The 18436-nt window shown below is 39.0% G+C and overlaps 1 protein-coding gene across 1 annotated transcript in view; it reads right to left on the bottom strand.

Annotated features, from left to right (window-relative positions):
• LOC140235257 (cGMP-dependent 3',5'-cyclic phosphodiesterase-like) overlaps positions 1-18436 on the bottom strand; it is a 254211-nt gene that overhangs the window by 213324 nt on the left and 22451 nt on the right. Inside the window, 1 exon segment of the mRNA XM_072315290.1 lies at positions 14047-14136. Coding sequence (XP_072171391.1) covers positions 14047-14136 — 90 coding nt within the window.

Below are 18436 nucleotides of genomic sequence, written 5' to 3'. Positions count from 1 at the left end.
CTCTAAATCAATTCCCAACCTTAGATGAGGGAAAATTCTGCTGTGATCAAACGCAGTTTGGACTATAGTTTCGATTTTATTGAATTTTGGCTTCGATTTTGTCTTCAGTAGTTCTGAAAATGGGTGGAAAACACTGCTGCTACGGAACATACAACAGTATGACCGCATCACTTCAAACTTCAATGATTTTAAGCATTATGATTGATTGTGAAATCTAAACTAGACAACAAATCTCTCATATCAATATGTTTCCACAGATTTTTTTTTTTAAGTTAGACTCAGACTGATTAGACTTCATGAAATAGAATGACGATTTTTGACCTATTTTTTCTATTAACAATACACAGTTAGGGGGCCTAGCCCTACATAGACTAGATCTAGAGTAGATCTAGACGTAGACCTAAAATTAAAAATAAAAATAATGATAGACCTAACCTCCCTGACATTCGCAGTAGGCAACATTTATTTCCCCCTTTGACTTATTCATCACAACCCAGGTCTGGTACGTTGGTTTGTTGAGGTATGTCCGGTCGGCCTAACCTCGCTAAGGAAAACACGAAAAAGGGCTCGTGTCCGAAACCTCATTGAACTGCAGGCTTGAAACACTCCCATCCGCGAAAAGACGGTAGTCCTTAAATGACTTGTATCCCTTTAGCTTTTCCAGTCATAGTCAGTCCGATTGATGATCAGGTAGTTGAACACGTCGAAGAGTCCAAAATCTGGAATACTCTCGAAGTTGGATGTAAACCCAGCGAGCTTGTTAGGATCGCAGAACGAGCAGCCTACCAGAGCGAGCTTCTCCTGCAGTGACCGGCCGGTGTCCGCCCGGGAGAGGTCGGGATCGATGGCCAAATCCAAATCGGCTCCAGCAGTTGTACTAGTTTGATGAGTTTCTCCTTGTGTGTAGCCGCTTGTGCTCACACCTATATCCCTAAAATACTATTCCTTAACTGTCCAATTCTTCCATGGCTTGCTCGAACTTTGGCTAGAACTTGAAGCTGACACCATCTCAAGGCAAGATTATAGCAAACAAAAGTTGTCGATTATCCGCAGCGAGTAATGATCGTAGACAATACACGCGTGAATGCAAAAACAGTGTGGCGCGCGCGTCCGCGCTTATCTCGCTTGCCCGACTTAGTTACAATCACTAGGGTCGCGTGGGGTTGACGTCATTATGCATATCATTAGTAAACCGGTCTATTGTGACTGAATTCTAAAGGTAAATGACTTCAGGACTTTCGGAGGATTCAAGAATCACCAGTAAGGAAACATGCCATCAACAAACAAGACTGGATGAGGTCAGTGCCAACATGACAATCAAAAATTCCCTAATGAGATGGTACCCCATCTGAACGTCTCCCGGGGGTGAATGATGAGGTTACATCAGGGGCAAAGTAGGAAGGGCAAGGTCATTACTATACACTAGGCTGGGAGGAAGGGGGGTCTAATCAGCCATTGATTACTTCCAATTAAGAATAATTGGCTATAACTGGCAATGCACAGCAATTGGCTATTGTTTGTTTTCAAGTCTACGATGTACAAGAGTATGATGAACTACTGTCTATCTACCTCTGTTTTTCTCTTACTCTTATTTTTTTTTCTCTCTCTCTCTTTGAAAACTCCTTCCTGTGAAAGATGGAAATTTCCAGGTGCCATACACAGGCACTGCAAAATGCCACACATCCGGCAGTATTACGTGCATATTCCACGATGGGAAGTGTACAAGCATAATGCAAAACACCATGGAGACCATCCAGGACAGTCTTCTATCCCTGCAATTCTTCGCATAAAAGTTGTGTTTGTTTGTTGTTGTTTTTTTTGCCTGTGAGCATGTATAATACACCAACACCCACGACTGCATAATTTGTTAAAGTGTCCTAAAATACTGATATGCATTGATCACTTGTTTTAAAAAGCAGAAAGATAAAACACAAAGAATCACTAGTAACACATAAAAGTGGAATTACAGGGAAGGATTCATATGTTGTGGAGGGAATAATTTTCCTGGTATCGCATCGCAATTTGCTATGCACTTTTACACCACTGCTACACAAACTATCTTTGTGTAGCAGTTTTCTTCCATAGAAATGTACAGGAGATACCATGTGAAATATTGTTCATCAGCTGAAATTGCTAATCAAATTTGAGTTGGAAAATTATTCCCTGTTGTGTACTAGTACATTGCAGCATCAGAACTTTATACTGAACATAGCTTTCAAAAACTGTAAGAAAATATTATAAAGACCTGTAGTTTTCTTTCCATTTATGCTTTCCTTTCATATTGCTTTGTGACACACATCAAGGACAAACTTAGTATCAAAGTGTGATACTTTTTAAAATGTAAAACATGCGAAACATACAAAACATGCTATACTAGACCGACATACAGCATCAGTCCCACATCCCCATACTTTTTTTTTTTTTTTGGGGGGGGGGGGGGGGGTGTTTTAGAGATGGGAATTACAATTCTGCCTGTATAATGACAAGAAATAAGACTTTTCTATTTGTAGTGGAGAAAAATGAAAAAAGTGAAGACCAAAATAATTATACTGTATACACCTGCAGCAATAAATTTTCCATAAAAACAAACAAGCAAAACAAAATAAGAAACTTTGATGGGGCCTTTGTTAGATTAACAAGAGACCCGCGGGTCTAGCGCTCACCTGAGTATCGCAAGTTCACCTTTCACGCAGTCACTAATCTAAATTATTCACAGCTCTACTCAAATTTGACCAGGCATTCTCAAGTAGAAGATGAAAATGTATAATAAAAAAAAGGGCCCCAATTTTTTAAGATTCCTTAATTTGGGGGGATTGGGGCCCCCTGGGCCCTCTGGGTGGGGCATGGTGCCCATTTTGATAAATTGAGATCCTGACCCCCTAGGGATGCTACCTGCCAAGTTTGACGAAAATCCATCATGAGGTTTTCAGGAAGAAGATGAAAATGTACAATTCAGGCCCCCATTTGGACCTTCCCAAACCCCACCCCCCCCCCCCCCCCCCGCCCCCAAGAGAGGCACCCCGGATCTTCTATGAACAAACTTGAAACTACAGTCATTAATGTACTCACTCATAGTATTATCTTAGCTCTATAACTTCTGATTCTAGAGAAGATTTTTAAAGATTTCTTCATTTTGGGGGTTTGGGGCCCCCTGGGGGCTCCCTGGGTGGGGCATGGTGCCCATTTTAACAAATTGAGTTCTAACCCCCTAGGGATGCTACCTGCCAAGTTTGATGGAAATCGGTCTTGAGGTTTTCAAGAAGAAGATAAAAAGTTTACGCACGACGGACGACGCACCGTGCACGACGCACGACGGACGCCGGAAGAAGGGCGATCGCAATAGCTCACTTGAGCCTTTTGGCTCAGGTGAGCTAAAAATATGTATATTTATCTAGATATATGCTCAGCATTGTATCAGTGTCATTTTACTTTTAAGGCAGATGTCATAGTAACAAAGATTTAAAGGGGATGGCTAGTAACTGATCAGTGAGAATGCTGGGGGATGATTGTTCCAATTCTTGTGGGATTCATTTAAGAGTACATTATATATCTATTGTTGTGTGAAAATGATTTGCTTCAGAATGGTCTCATATTCAAGTCATGTGCAGTTTAATGTTTCTGGGCTAGCATGCCTGTACAGTGACGGAGCATTAAACTGCACATTACTGAATATGAGACCGTTCTGAAGAAAATAATTTTTACACAACAATAGATATATTATACAAATAGTGCATGCTCTATGGTGCACTATACTGGATTAGAGAACGACAAATAATAAATTATCCCGAGTGCTGTTTTGTTTCACCGAGGCCGCAGGCCGAGGTGAATAGAACTGCACGAGGGATGATTTAGTATTTGGAGTTCTATAGTCCAGTACTGGTGCATCAATAGAACATGCACTAATTGTTATAGTAAACAGGTCCCTCGAGCTACATGTATTTTCCATAGGTCTAGGCCCTATATCCAACATTAGACTCATCGTACCGGCACTGATTTCTTGCACGCAACCACAACCTACTACCTGTAGGCTGTAGTTTACGTACTCAGCGCGCGACGCTAGTACAGCCGCGTATGCGTATTGTATATCACAAAGCAGACTCGCGTATGAACCCCTACATTTTGCGTCCAGTGCTCTACGCGCGCATACAAGTACGTTGAAATGCTTGGCCTTGTCCGTCCTCCTACTGTACTACGTCCCTCCACCTCTCTGTGCGAATCTCTGCGTACATAAAGCGTAGGCATGCACTGTAAGCGTTCGTTATATAGTAGCACGGTCGTGCCACTATAACAGAATTTTTCCACAATCACGTGATGCTATCCAACCAATCACAACGCAAATTTCACTCTACCTATTTACTATAATGTACTCTTAAATGAATCCCACAAGGATTGAAACAATCATCCCCCAGCATTCCCACTGATTCCCACTGATCAGTTAATGTAGCCATCCCCTTTAAGGATCCACCCCTCCCAATACTGTTCAGTTTTTCATTCCACATTCCGTAGTCCAGATTTTCAATCACTGTAATACAAACTTCATTTTTTTTTTCTCTTACTTCATTTCATGATACAGTAAGCTCCGTGTACAATTTGTAAAGCAGGCTGTGAATATGTCAAATAATCAGCTCAGTCAATGAAAATATTTAAAAAGTTCTGATTTTCGTACATAGGCTTACATGTATTGAATATTCCTCTGTGCAAGTCAATTTTTCTGTGTTGACTATTCGCCACAGTCGATAAATTTCTGGAACAATTTCAAAGAAAATCATCACAGTGGCATTGCCTACATGTTGAACTACATCACAAAGTGTAATCAATCACTGTTAAAGTGCTCACACATTCATTTTGTTTTAATAGGGAAAAACCTTCAAAGCTCATGCAAGCTTGAGGAGCATAATGTTCGCAGCTTTATACGTAGCTGTACAAAATCTTAGTCATACAGACTACATGAATATCGCTCATAAACTCATGACTCTTTTCTTGGAAGGCCGAAAGGCAATGTTCAGCTGCAAGTGATTAAAAACAACATGACAAATCCAATGCCATAACTCCCAACCGGCTTCAGGCACATTTGTAGGGGATGTAAATCAGCTGGAATAAACACATTTGCCTAATGAAATTGAGTTTTATCAAATGTGTCCTTCGGGCTGAAGTTTTATCACACTTCATAGCGATGCGATTAAATCAAGAACCAAATGAAATGCCACGATCCATGATTCAAATCCATAATCTGCTGCCATTGGGCATGATTTTGTCTTGGAAATCTGGAATTTGAAAAGATAAATTGTGTTGAAAACTTTCACCATAATTACGTGATAAGTATCGGCAATTTGACAAATGACAATTTGTCACAAAATAAAAGGTAATTACAGACACTTTTAGTCACATTTCTTGTTGATGCAAGTAAGCTATTATGCAGCAGTGACAGCACGATGCCATGGACAATGTTTGTTATTTCAAAGGTTCGTTATTCCGAAGGTTTGTTATTCCGAAGGTCCATTATTCCAAAACATAAATATCCCCTTTACCTGAGAATATATTCGTAAGTCAAAATGAAATATAGTTTGTTAATCTGGAAATGGAATAAAGAACTGTAACCAACACTGCACCAGTTTCATTTTTCTTCATATTCTATTGCTTTAGTATCTTTTTTTTTTAAATTTGCATGCAGAAGTCGGGGTGCAACTTTTTATATATCATCAACATTGCTGTGCACTTCTGAGAATCATTCGCTCTAACAGATCAGTCTTGTTTTTTTCTTTTTTCTTTTTGGCGACCATTTAATGTACTTTCTTTTTTCTTTACATCATGTAGATAGTGTATAGATTCATTAACATGTGACTTGATTACATGTATTGTCATATTTAAAATATGTATCCAACAACAATCATCATGAATTAGATTTTGTCTTAATCACGAGAATATTCTAGCACTTTCCTTGTGCATTTCCTGTTTTTCTGCGCATCTATATTGTTCTGTATCACGGAACATTCTTTGTAAAAGGGTATGTGTGAGGTTTACCAATGTTTACCAATAGTGCAACGATGCTCTGCGATTTAGCATTTAATGATACAGATTAGCCGAAACTGACGATCTAGTTTTAATGGGATAACCGTGTATGTTCTTCTTTTTAATATGCATGTCTGAATGACAGTTAATCAAGGAATAATAATCTTTTTGCCTCTGATGCCCGTGTTCGCAGGGAAATCTGTAATCTCACCGAGCTGAATCAGAAGTAGCCACATGGTGTTCCCATTCTGTAACAGGGACAATGCTCATATTTTAAGTCAATTTTTCCAAGGAGGTGAGACGAAACCTCCCTGATTTTTCTTAGACTTGCGCAGAAGCAGCCTATCACCTCAAAGTATGTGTTTTCCCCCGTTCCATTAAAGGGGATGGCTACATTAACTGATCAGTGGGAATCAGTGGGAATGCTGGGGGATGATTGTTCCAATTCATGTGGGATTCATTTAAGAGTACATTATATATCTATTGTTGTGTGAAAATTAGATTGGTCTCATATTCAAGTAATGTGCAGTGTAATGGTTCCAGGCTAGCATGCCTGTACAGTGACGGGGCATTAAACTGCACATTACTTGAATATGAGACCGTTCTGAAGCAAATAATTTTCACACAATAGATGTATAACTTTTGTACTCTTACATGAATCCCACAAGAATTGGAACAATCATCCCCCAGCATTCCCACCAATTCCCACTGATCAGTTACTAGCCATCCCCTTTAAGATCAACTGGCACAGAGTTGACTGTACATCATTTGTGATTTCACATCTTCATCACTTCTCTCTCTTATCTCCATGATTTTCCAACCTTCTCCTCCTTCTCTTCCTTCCTTTATGGTTCATCTTTTTTCTCCCAGTGCCTTCCAAACCCTCTCCCTCATTCTCACTCTATTCTTCCTAACAACTGTCCCTGTCTCCTATTCTTCCATCTCCATTAGTGCAACCTCAACTTTCAGCTCACCGCTGCAATTCGACTTTCACTACTTGCCTTCCTTACACTCTCCCTAGAACGTGTATTGTATGTCGCTTCCCTCCTTTACTCTCCCCTCTCTCTTTCTCTCTTTCTCTGATCTTCTTTCACCAGACCAAAGTCCTTTCAAGGACTCCATACACATGGTGTTAACACAAATCTTTCTTACTGTACAAAGTAGTAGGTTGAGGTTGAGGCACATTGCTACAGTACACCTGAGTATTATAGTTTGCTTACTTTACAAAGTAGTAGGTTGAGGTTGTAGGGATTACTGAATCCTGAGAAAAATGCATTGCAGCCATCAATGTCAGAACAGGACTGTAATAAATGTATAGCATTCCAAACAGAGCAACAATTCCCTTGTTTAACTAATTCCTACCAAACAAAACCCATAAGGTAGCAAGTGAAATATCAAAAAGAAACATCATTCTATTTAAAGAATCATACATATGCAACCCTTCATAAGAAGGCTGAATACTGCTTACTGACTTTTTGCTTCATAAAATATATCATAGTTTTGTGACACAGCTATTTGTGCAAGGATTATAAATGGGCACACTCAACACATTTGACAAACTGTCTGTAATTGCAGACTAGCACCATTTAATGTTTCTCTCCATCAGGTTGTATTAATGTTTCAACTGATGTCTAAATATACATCAGTGATCATTTATACTGCATCAAAATCACTCAGTAGTAATTGTATCTCTTAAAGGGATGATTCAGGTTCCTGGCAAGTCATTTCCTAAAATCAACGAACTTTAATATTTCTCATCTTTCTATGGGCACAGATGTGATTTAAAACATTTTAAGTTCTAATTAAAGTATCAACTGCCTGCTTTTAAAAACTGGACACAACTGTTCATGTGCCAGTTCTTTTCCTTTTTTTTTTTGTTATACTACATGATTATTTTTTTCTGTCACATCTGCTGTTCATCGGAAAGATGTCAACTGAAAATAGAGTTCTCTCCTGAGATCTGTGTACCTTCTTGGACTTCTTTTGGAGTTGTCACTATCAAATGGAAAAAAAAAGAAAAGAAAAGAGTAGTCATTCCAAAGCCAAGTTAATAGTCAATAACACTAACCCGACCATTAGCACCTATTTTGCAGATTGGGAGGGAAGGGGGGGGGCGGGGGTTAATAACAACACTCCTCGTGGAAGAGCTGTTTAGTTCTTTTCTGCAGTTCCGCATTGTTTGGCACTCATCACTACATCCATCACCACTAATTGGTTCATCATTCATGTTTCGCTGCGATGCGTTTCAACCCGCAAACTTCACTGTCTTCGCTGTTTGAGCCGTCTCGGCCAATCAGGGGTGAAAACAGCCATAAAAGCTCTCCGAGGTAAGAGAAACAAGGTCTGGTGAATGATATAACCATTTGATACATGAACACAGTCTGAAATGAAATCATCAAGTATTCCTCATTTCATCGTGAATAAGGATGCAAGTGCATGAGAATGCCAGTGCACAGGAATACAGACTGCTCATATGATTCTTCATGACATTCACTATGCATAAATACACTTGATACACACAGTCTATGTACAGCCAGTTCCGCAGTGAAAAAAAAAAAAAAAAAAAAATAGAATACGGGTGATGGCATGTCATCTGTCATAATCATGTGACTTGCATAATATATCGGCATTGTTGTTGGCTTGAAATTCTTTGATCTAATCTCGGGACAAAGCCTTTAAATTCTAGGAGATCTGGATCCCGTTTCATAAAGCTTCTTATCAGTAACCCCTGCTACATTTCTATGACAAATTTGCTCTCAGCCAATCAGATGCAAGGATTTCAGTAGCTTATAACAACTATCATAGCTTGTTATTGATAACAAGTTTTATGAAACAGGGCCCCGATTTTCACAATCTCTCTTTCCATCTATCATTATTCAGTTCCAGACCATCAAATCTCTGATGTACAAAGGAAGAGCATCTTGCAAGAGTTACACTTTCCTATTTACCTTCCAGACACGATGTGAGACATTGACTTTCAGAAGACTTGTTGTTTGTTTGTTACATTTTCCATCTGACAAGATGGCTGGATAGCCCACATTCAGTGGCACCAGCTGGTCTTTCATGGGGTCCAGTTGGATGTGAGGCGGGATCACTTCATCGGGTCATGCACCCTGCCCATTGTGATGAATGAATGAAGCGGGATCTTTTACGTGCAGGAGTTGTGACTCTCTCACACAAGGGACCCAGAGACTCCAACCCCAAGCACCTTCTGATCTGGATTCTCCGACCTGAAACCCCATAGCAAACAGGAGACTCCAACTTGATGTGCGCAAAGCAGACATCATAAGCGCGAAGCACAAAGTTCCTTGTGGCCGGGGTCCAGGGCCCGCTTAAGGGCCCTGGAAGCTCTAGGATTCTAGATGCTCTCTCGTGCTATCTAAGGCTTACTAAGTAAGAAATCATTTCAAGCGGGAGACACAAAGCCAGAGCGGGAGAAATTAAATCTCAAACGGGAGAACGGGAGATTTTGCAAAAAATGGGCTTTCAGCGGGAGATCTCCCGTCGAAAGCGGGAGAGTTGGAGTCTCTGGGGACCTCCATTTTATGTCCTATCCGAGGGACAGATTTAGAACTGCCTCTGGGAGAGGGGACAGCATGATAGCACACAACATTGCTGTTTAAGTAAGGCTCACTTGGGTTCGAACCTGAGCCCAAATTGGAGCCATTCAATTGAAAGGCAGATCATACACTACCCGCTTTAGCCACCTCGCCACCCTGTGTTGGACACACCAGCTCCTGTTTGAACCAAGAATAGCTTTTTTGTATCTTTGCCTGGCAACAAATTCATCACAACTACAGAAAACAAATTGAATCTAAAGATATTTATTGAAAACCCCCTCCATCTATTTGGATGCCTTATACTGAGCTGCTTTATTACCAACATTTTCCTTTTCTTTAAAAAAAAAAGAAAAAAAATCCCACTTGCCTCACCTCCATCTCAAAATGTTAACATATAATTCATCAAAAAATGCAGAGTGCTCAAGATTTCAGCAATTATTTCACCCTTGCATGAACAACTTTGTGTCGAGACTGACAATGCTCTGCATACAATGTGCCCAGCTCATCCAACCTGAAAACAAATCTGTTTCATCCTCCATCAGTTTACAAAGTCATCCCATGAACATAGGTTGACAGGATGTAAGTATCAATGTGACTTGATAAAATGTGCCAACAATCTCAAGTGGGTGCAAAACATGTAATTGCATGTCATACCAAGGAGGTTTCATACATGGAGTAACAACAGTTTTATTCTCTTTGATCTCATGTTTGATGCCGCCACTAAGAAATATTTTAAGTATAATATGTGCTAAACTGGAGCTGCCTCACAGATAGGAAGACAATTGACTAGTGTCTCAATGCATAATCGCTAGCCACTTTCAAAGGAAGATATGTCTTTGTGATGGTAATTACTTTTCGCTACCCCTTCTTAATAAAAGGTAGGTGGTACAGACACGAGGATGCGCGAACAGAAATTGAGCAAAAAATGCTGAAATAAAGCTGAGAATTACTCGACTGGGCATATGCAGGCACTAATCTGATATATCTATCAATAAAGAATTATACTTGAAGATTATTACAGTATTAAACAGTTTCACATGATACAGCTCTGATTTACACTTTTGTGCATATTTCTGGACGGAATTGACTTTTGTTTTACATGCTTTATCATTACGTGAAATTTCATTTCATTTAATGAATAAATAGGCAAAATATGGCCAACATTATGATAACATTCAAAATATATCTTCAGATTGCTCAGCAAGACGGCGGCGTCGAACATCAATTATCAAAGGCACAAGTACACCTGTGGAATTCTTTTGTACATCAATAGAAATCTGACAACTGTTTGAATAATTACAGCCAGTTGGAACTCCATGTATAAAACCTCCTTGGTAATACATTTACAAATGAGTTTCATAAACAAGGCTGTATTCACATGACCGTGAAAAAAGACCCTGGTAGGAAAAAGGCACTCCATAATTCATAAATATTCATCAAATAATTGATGAGCTTTAAATGCAAGTAGATGCAAAGAGCAGAATAAACTGTGCACAGAAACAAAACATGAAAATAATCGGTTAGAGTATTAAGTGCAAAAATAAAACAAGATCAGAATCATTTTGTCCTTTTGACATGAATTCACAAAAACATTCATTTTCTACATCGTGCCTCTGCAGAGTATAAACATTTTACAAATTTTACTGGTACATGACTCTGTAAAAAGGGCATTTTATATCTCCCGAGTTTACCAAACAATTGTTGTTATGTATTAGACTAATGGGAATGTTGTTGTTGTTGTTGTTGTTGCTGCTGCTGCTGTTGCTGTTGTCGTCGTTGTTTATGGGAGGAAAATGGAACCCTATTGAAAATAATTTGCTCTAGCCAGCATTAATAACAAAGTGAACAATATTACGATCAGATTAAATAATATCAAATTATTCAAGCCTATGCTAATAAAATGTCTCCACAAGGGAGATCATGGCTCTTAAAGAATAAAGTTGTTTGGGAAAAATAATTTTCTGGTCTCCATTTGCATGTATTGCATATAATTTATATGTACCTTGACTGATTTCACTGTTTCACAAAAGCATGTTACTGTTGAAAATTTAATAACTTTCATTCTTTTGTCAGAAGCATTTCTCATGAACTTTACTTTTCCTATAAAATTCAGCTACACGTTACAGACAGAGCAGAGCTTCCCTTTGAATACAGGCGGTATCAGGCTTGGTTGGGCAAGGTCGCTCAAACACAGGAAATTGCTCTAGTAGCTAAGCATCACGGGGCACAATTATTCCACACTGACTATTGTATACAAGCGTGTACAGACTCTTCAAGGAAATGTCAAAATATTTCCATTTCGCCGCAACCAGGGAGGTATTATGGACTGTGAATACATGCATAATGTGCATAGATTCCTATGAGCAGATATCAAAATTCAAACTATATGTACTGTACTTAAATGAAAGAAAGATATTATTCAGAGGGGTGAAGGTTCAGGTGCGAGTTTCTTCACTTTGGCCGCTCTGAATAATATCTTTCCTTCATTTAATATGCCTTGTCTGCCTTGGACTACTTAACATAACAATGTCAGAATTTTGGAGCTTGGGTATTTGTTTCATGTTCATCGTGTCACTGCCGGCAACCAGGGACAGCGTGGTGGTAGTGTCGCTGCCCGGAAAGCAGTAGATGACAGGTTCGAGTCCCACTGGTTCCTTTTTTCTGACATGTTTGTTAATTTACTGATCAGCAGTTACGATCTTAACATATTCAATTTGTAGAAGGAGACAAGAAACACGCACCTGTATTTGCACTTTCGTAGTTGGTATAATTTTTGTGTGCACCAAAGGGGTAAGTATTTTGCATTTTGAAAAGGTGATGCTTGACACTAGACATGGATGAAGTCTTCTGAAATCCTCCTTCTTCTTCTTCCTTTTCTTCTTTTTCTTCTTCTTCTTCTTCTTCTTCTTCTCCTCTAGAAATATCTGGAGCAAGTTGCATAAAACATTTAACCTGAGAAAAAAATCTATCAAGAACTGAAAACTCAGGTTAGCATTGGATTCTTCCGATGACTTCACAAAGGAAATATTCCGTTAAAACTCAATCAAGAGTTTTTCTCAAGTCAAAAAAAAAAAAAAGTTTTATGCAACCGGTCCCTGGTCTTCTCTAGCAAGCCTCAAATATTCTGAAAAAGACAACAGAAAAGTAACAGCTGCTGCATTAAATATCATTAGAAAATCACCCATCAAACCTAGTCTTCTACACTCCAGCATACTTTGGGGAAGGAAAATATTGCCTGAAATCATGTGTATGTACTCTTTAAGGATGCAAAACAGCTTTAAATACCTCAACAGGAAGTGTTAGGCTATCACTATGTGTCCATTTCATTTGTAAATAGCCTACCTCCATCAATTTGTTTTCCTTTTTCTTCTTCTTCTTCTTTTTGAGGGGGGGGGGGTGAGTTTGAGAAGTTATAGAACTTATGTTCTCCATCTACTATTATAAAGTTTCATCTTTTGTTGATGATGGTACCCATCAAATTGTATTAAGCTACAGTAAATGGCCCGCCAAAGCGTGATATCAAAGATATACAATGGTGTATATATGCGTGGGGTTACTGCCCTGTTGGTTGTCTACTCTCAATTCACCACCAAGGGTGCGTCATAACATTTTAATGGCATGTTCGTCCAATAAAGTTTAATGAGCTGCATGCCACGGGATCAGCACAAATCATTTATAGAGGAACGTTGCGATATCCGTTCCAGTCGTGCCAGGCAAAAATATGAATACTATAAATTTCATAATCTCACTTTATAGCTTTAACACCACATATGCCCACACACACTTAGCTTTAAAATTTGTCAAGCATTTTTATCAGAATTCAGTAATCCCTACAACCTCAACCTACTACTTTGTAAAGTTAAAGCAAACTATAATACTCAGGTGTACTGTAGCAATGTGCCTCAACCTCAACCTATACTTTGTACAGTAAGCAAGCTTATATACTCACAGGTGTTGCAATGTGCCTCAGCCTATTAACCCGCTGCATGCCACATTATATTACCTGCCCACAGGTTTGTGTGGGGAGAGTTGTGCGTATTTGACTCAACAACACAGAAAGGTAATAGACAGGAAGGCCAGGGTGATATAAGAGAGATTTGGGGATTAGTTAATCTCTACTGATTAAAGATAAATTCTCTGACATCTACTATAAAACATGATATTTTTCGTGGAAATTTTCGCAAATGGGAGCTGACGGCCTTATTTGCCGCATATAGATTTTTGCAAGTTGCCTCTAACATTCAATGCATACAGTGTAGACTAGATCTTTAGCATGCACATTAGATTTCGCGAAACTTGGCTCTCGCAAAATTCGCGAAATTAAAATGCCTGCCAACGTTCCTCGTTTCACAGTATGCCAACGGGTAAAGACAGCATTCCAGCCCGTATGGCAGCCAGCAAACAAGCACAGTGAAGGGGTTTATGATATATCTTGGATTCCGCTTCAAAAGAAAGAGAGGGATCTAATACGACTCACCACATTTGTGAAGCAGGAACTGTAGACATCTCGAATAGCGCCCTCTGCTGCCTCGAGACTATTCGCGGCACCCAGGGAGAGTAAGGCTTCCTGTACACATTAAAACAACGAGCAGAAAATGCATTAAACACTCGGCCTTTAACCAAACACTGACACCTCAACAAAGTGAAAGGCTACAGTATCTCATCTCAAACAAAGATAAAGCTCTTGTGACAATCACATATAAAATTTTGATTAGATTTGTCTCATTCTTTTTTTATGCAAATCAGGCCCTCAAACTTTCCTGTATTCAGAGCTCATTTTTCCAGCTGTACTTGATAGTCATACAGTCACGGGAAGACTGGCTCGCCTTTTCAAACATATCCAAACTATTTGGGAGAATAATAACAGTATTCAGCATGGCATGCGGTGCATTTGTGCATAGCTTGATCTTGTGAATATCGTATTCATCAGTGATGAGGACGCACCTCCATACAAGCAACATCCAAACATTAATGACAAAAAAAAATTCATTTCATGACACACTGTCCAGAATTTCACACTTGTATTCCATTGCTAGTCAGAAAATATGCACACCTATAACTACAAATACGTAGTAATTATGAGCATCAGTTTATTGGGAAGGAGAGAGAGTACCTTTCAATCAAATCTTAATGTCTTTGTGGAATCATAAAAAATGGTGTGTATATTAAACAAAAAAAGTGTACTTCAATTTAAACCCCCCAAAAAAGAGATAGAGAGACAGACTGACATACAGACAGAAGGAGAGAGAGCCAAGAAATCATTATGAGGGATATCTACTTCATATCCTATAATTTCTTCCATTAAATGTGTGGAGCAGAGTATCAGGCCTCCGACTTAAACCCGTTGGGGACAAGTCCTGAGTATACTCCCGAGGGCAGTGTATCTATGGGACACGTGTGTTGTAGCAAAATCAAGCCGTCCTCAACGGGATCTGTGCTGTAGAAGCAAGCAGGGTGTCATGTTTCATTGACATTCTGCATCAAATTTTGCCCAGCTGATACCCCTACTGTCAAGGTATTACCTGAAAAAAAAAAAAAAAAAAAAAAATCTGCGACATTGGCATCGGAAAGTTTAAATGACTTTACTATCTTAAAGTCGTGGCCATTTCTTACATTACTCTGGGCTGCCTGGGACAATTGTTATTACAGGCATCAAATGTCGAATTCCGTCCCATGTCACTCATACCGCACAGGATTTCCTGTGGCAATGCCAAGACGTATAATCTATTATGCCTCCCTAAGGACCTTATAATGTTTCTATACTTGTGTCATGACATCAGGGTTAGATTAATTTCATTCTGCAGGCTTTCATCTGCTCCCTGCAAGAAGGTGGTATCTCCTTGATCTTTCTCTTGTTTCTCTTGAGGCAACAAGGTGATATCTCCGAATTATTTTTCCTGTTTTGCTTGAGGGAGGCTAGGATTAACAGGGTGTTGATATTACACAGCTAATGCCCAGTTCTGCACAGATGATATGCTGAACTTGCCAAACTTTTTTCATCAGTATTCAGTAATCCATGCCAACTTGACCTCATCGTAGATTACCAGACCCACTCAGATGTAGTAATGTTCAACATGAAGGTTATGGTTACACAATAGTGATTAGGCGGATGAGTTAATCTCTATCCACTGACAATTAGTTTCAAGACATCTGTGCACATCTGCGAACAAAGGGAAGCAAGGGTAAATTGCTTCAGTGCTGTAAAGCCCCTGCTGAAAGTTGAATATGACCAAGATGTACACTAGATGTTCTTGTTGTCTTTAAAACCATGCACAATTTTTTACAAGACACCCCAAGTTTATCATCAGAACACAGAATCCTGACGCCATCCATGTGCTGCACTCGCCCAAATACAGCAGTACATTAATTGTCACATAGTTGGAGGTAGAACCACTCATATATTTCATTATAAACCTAGATCTATTTGGGATATCGATACACTGTACTTTCAACTGAAAATGTGTAGATGGTAGGCCTACATACTGTATTTTTAATGCATCGTTGTGCAATATGACCGCATTTCTTTAATACAGTTGTAGTTTTTCCTTTCTTTTCTTTCATTTCATAACTCCCTTTCTATGATCTCTCTCTCCCTCTCTCTCTCTCTCTTTCCTCTCTCACTATTTCTTTCTTTCTTTTTTCTCTTTTTTTTTTCTCTCTCTATCTATCTATCTATCTATCTATCTATCTATCTTTTCCTTGTAACATATTCTCAAATCCATTCCACCATAGTGGCCATCATTGCTCTTTCTCACTATGATTATTTCGTTCCCACGCTCCATCTGCGAAGAGATTCTACCTCAGCAGAGTTGGATATTGTTATTGATTGCCATAATAGGCATACTTGCGCATTTTCAGTATACTTCACACACGGAGATGCCCGATCAAATAAACACAAGTGGTTGCCAGGGCAACAGAATGGGCACAAATATCAAATCGCCCGTGATGAAATACGGTTGGAGAGACTGTGTTGGCTATTGTATAGCAAAAGAGGTACTCACACTTTCTGTGATGCGAGCGTGGTTTGACTGCAATTATTAAGGGGGGGGGGGGGGGATTGACTGCAAATTATGGGAAAGGGTGCTGGAGTGGGGGAGGAAATGAAGCCCAAGCACCTCAAATGACGTTCTTTTGAAGTCAGAGTTGAGGGTATCATGGAGAAGAAAACAGAAATATTGTTGACTGTGCTGGCGTCATTGGTTGAGGAACATACATACCTCTTGGCAACACTGCATGACTTCACACCCGATATGAAAATGTTGGCAGAAATATGATAAGAAAATTGATCTAATGAGAAATGAACTACAGAGAGCCAGCTTCCATCAATGACGACATTTCTCTAATCTGGAAAAAAAATATATCACAATTCAGCAAAAAAAAATTTCCAGACAGTGGGTAAGTTTTTGCCAAACTGCTGCACAAGGGCAAGGTTCTCTTTTCTTTCTCATTCACAGGTACTGCTTTCAGTGAGTGCTTTTTAGTGGATAACTTTTAATACCAGCAAAAAAAAAAATCAAAAAAATCACAAGATCACAAATATGATTATCTGTAAAAAGTATAATACACACGTAATTACAAGAACAAGTTTTACATACATGTAGTTCACCTCCATGATTAAACAAAGATTTTGACAAACTCAACTCTCTGTAATTTAATAATAATAATAATAGTGAGACTCTTATAAAGCGCTCATTTCTACCTAAAAAAGATACTCAAGGCGCTATAGAACAGAGTACATATTGTGTCATGTTACAACAGTATCACAGAAAATGATTTAACCCAACAAACAATATATACATATGTACACATAATACATACAGGTATGGTCAATTTAAATTGAAAATGTATGTCTTGAGATTCTTTTTGAAACCATCAATGGAAGATGCTTCTCTAAGAGATTTTGGTAGGCCATTCCATAGTTTTGGGCCCATATGAAAAAGCCTGATCCCCCCAATTATGATTGATTTGAGGTACCTGTAATTTTAGCAAGTTTGATGACCGGAGATTATGTGGTGGTTGGTGAAGATGAAGAGTATTTTGAAAGTAGACAGGGCAAATTTGTGCAATGTACGGTAAACAAGAAGAAGAATCTTGAAGTTACACTGTAATACGTTTTTCTACAGGAAGCCAGTGTAGGGACCGAAGTATTGGGGTAGTATGCACAGTTTTCTTCTTGAAAGTAAGTAATCTAGCGGCACAATTCTGAAGATGTTGCAGTTTACTGAGTTCTTTTTGTGGAAGGCTGCACCGTATATATTTTTTTTTTTCATTTCTCAGAACACTTTTTGCTGCAGTAAGAATTGCCAGATATGGAAATGGTACCAAACAGCCGTCAAAAATCGCATGAAAATGTACACAAGCATAGACAAAAACCAGATACACACATACAGCTTGTCTATTACAGACAGACAACTATAAAGGGATAGTGCCGAATGACAGCCGACTGGCATGTTTTATGTTTGATAGTGATATTCTAGACCTATTTAGGAAGCCCAAGGTTTGTACACTATAAACCACATCCTGTCTAGATAGTATGTATGGACAAACATAAATAATCCAAGGGCATCGATAATAGCAATGGAACAGGTTCAACATGAATCTACCTCTCATTCATGACAAACATTTTGTATCAAATTTCTTCTAGGTTTCTCTTTTCTTCAAATCTACTCCTCTATAGCCATTATGAAGCTGTACTCTGTGGTATCCATACTCTATCAATCAATCCCCCTACATGTATACTGTAAAATGTATGTTACTGTATACACGTGCACACACACACACACACACACACACACAACACACACACACACACACACACACACAGAATGTACATTCTATCTTTCCCCTAGATATACTGTAATGCCTCT

This window comes from Diadema setosum, chromosome 11 (genome assembly GCF_964275005.1).
Source record: "Diadema setosum chromosome 11, eeDiaSeto1, whole genome shotgun sequence".
Classification (NCBI taxonomy): domain Eukaryota; kingdom Metazoa; phylum Echinodermata; class Echinoidea; order Diadematoida; family Diadematidae; genus Diadema; species Diadema setosum.
Note: the sequence above shows the minus strand (reverse complement) of the source record. Positions and strands in the feature narration are given on the sequence as shown.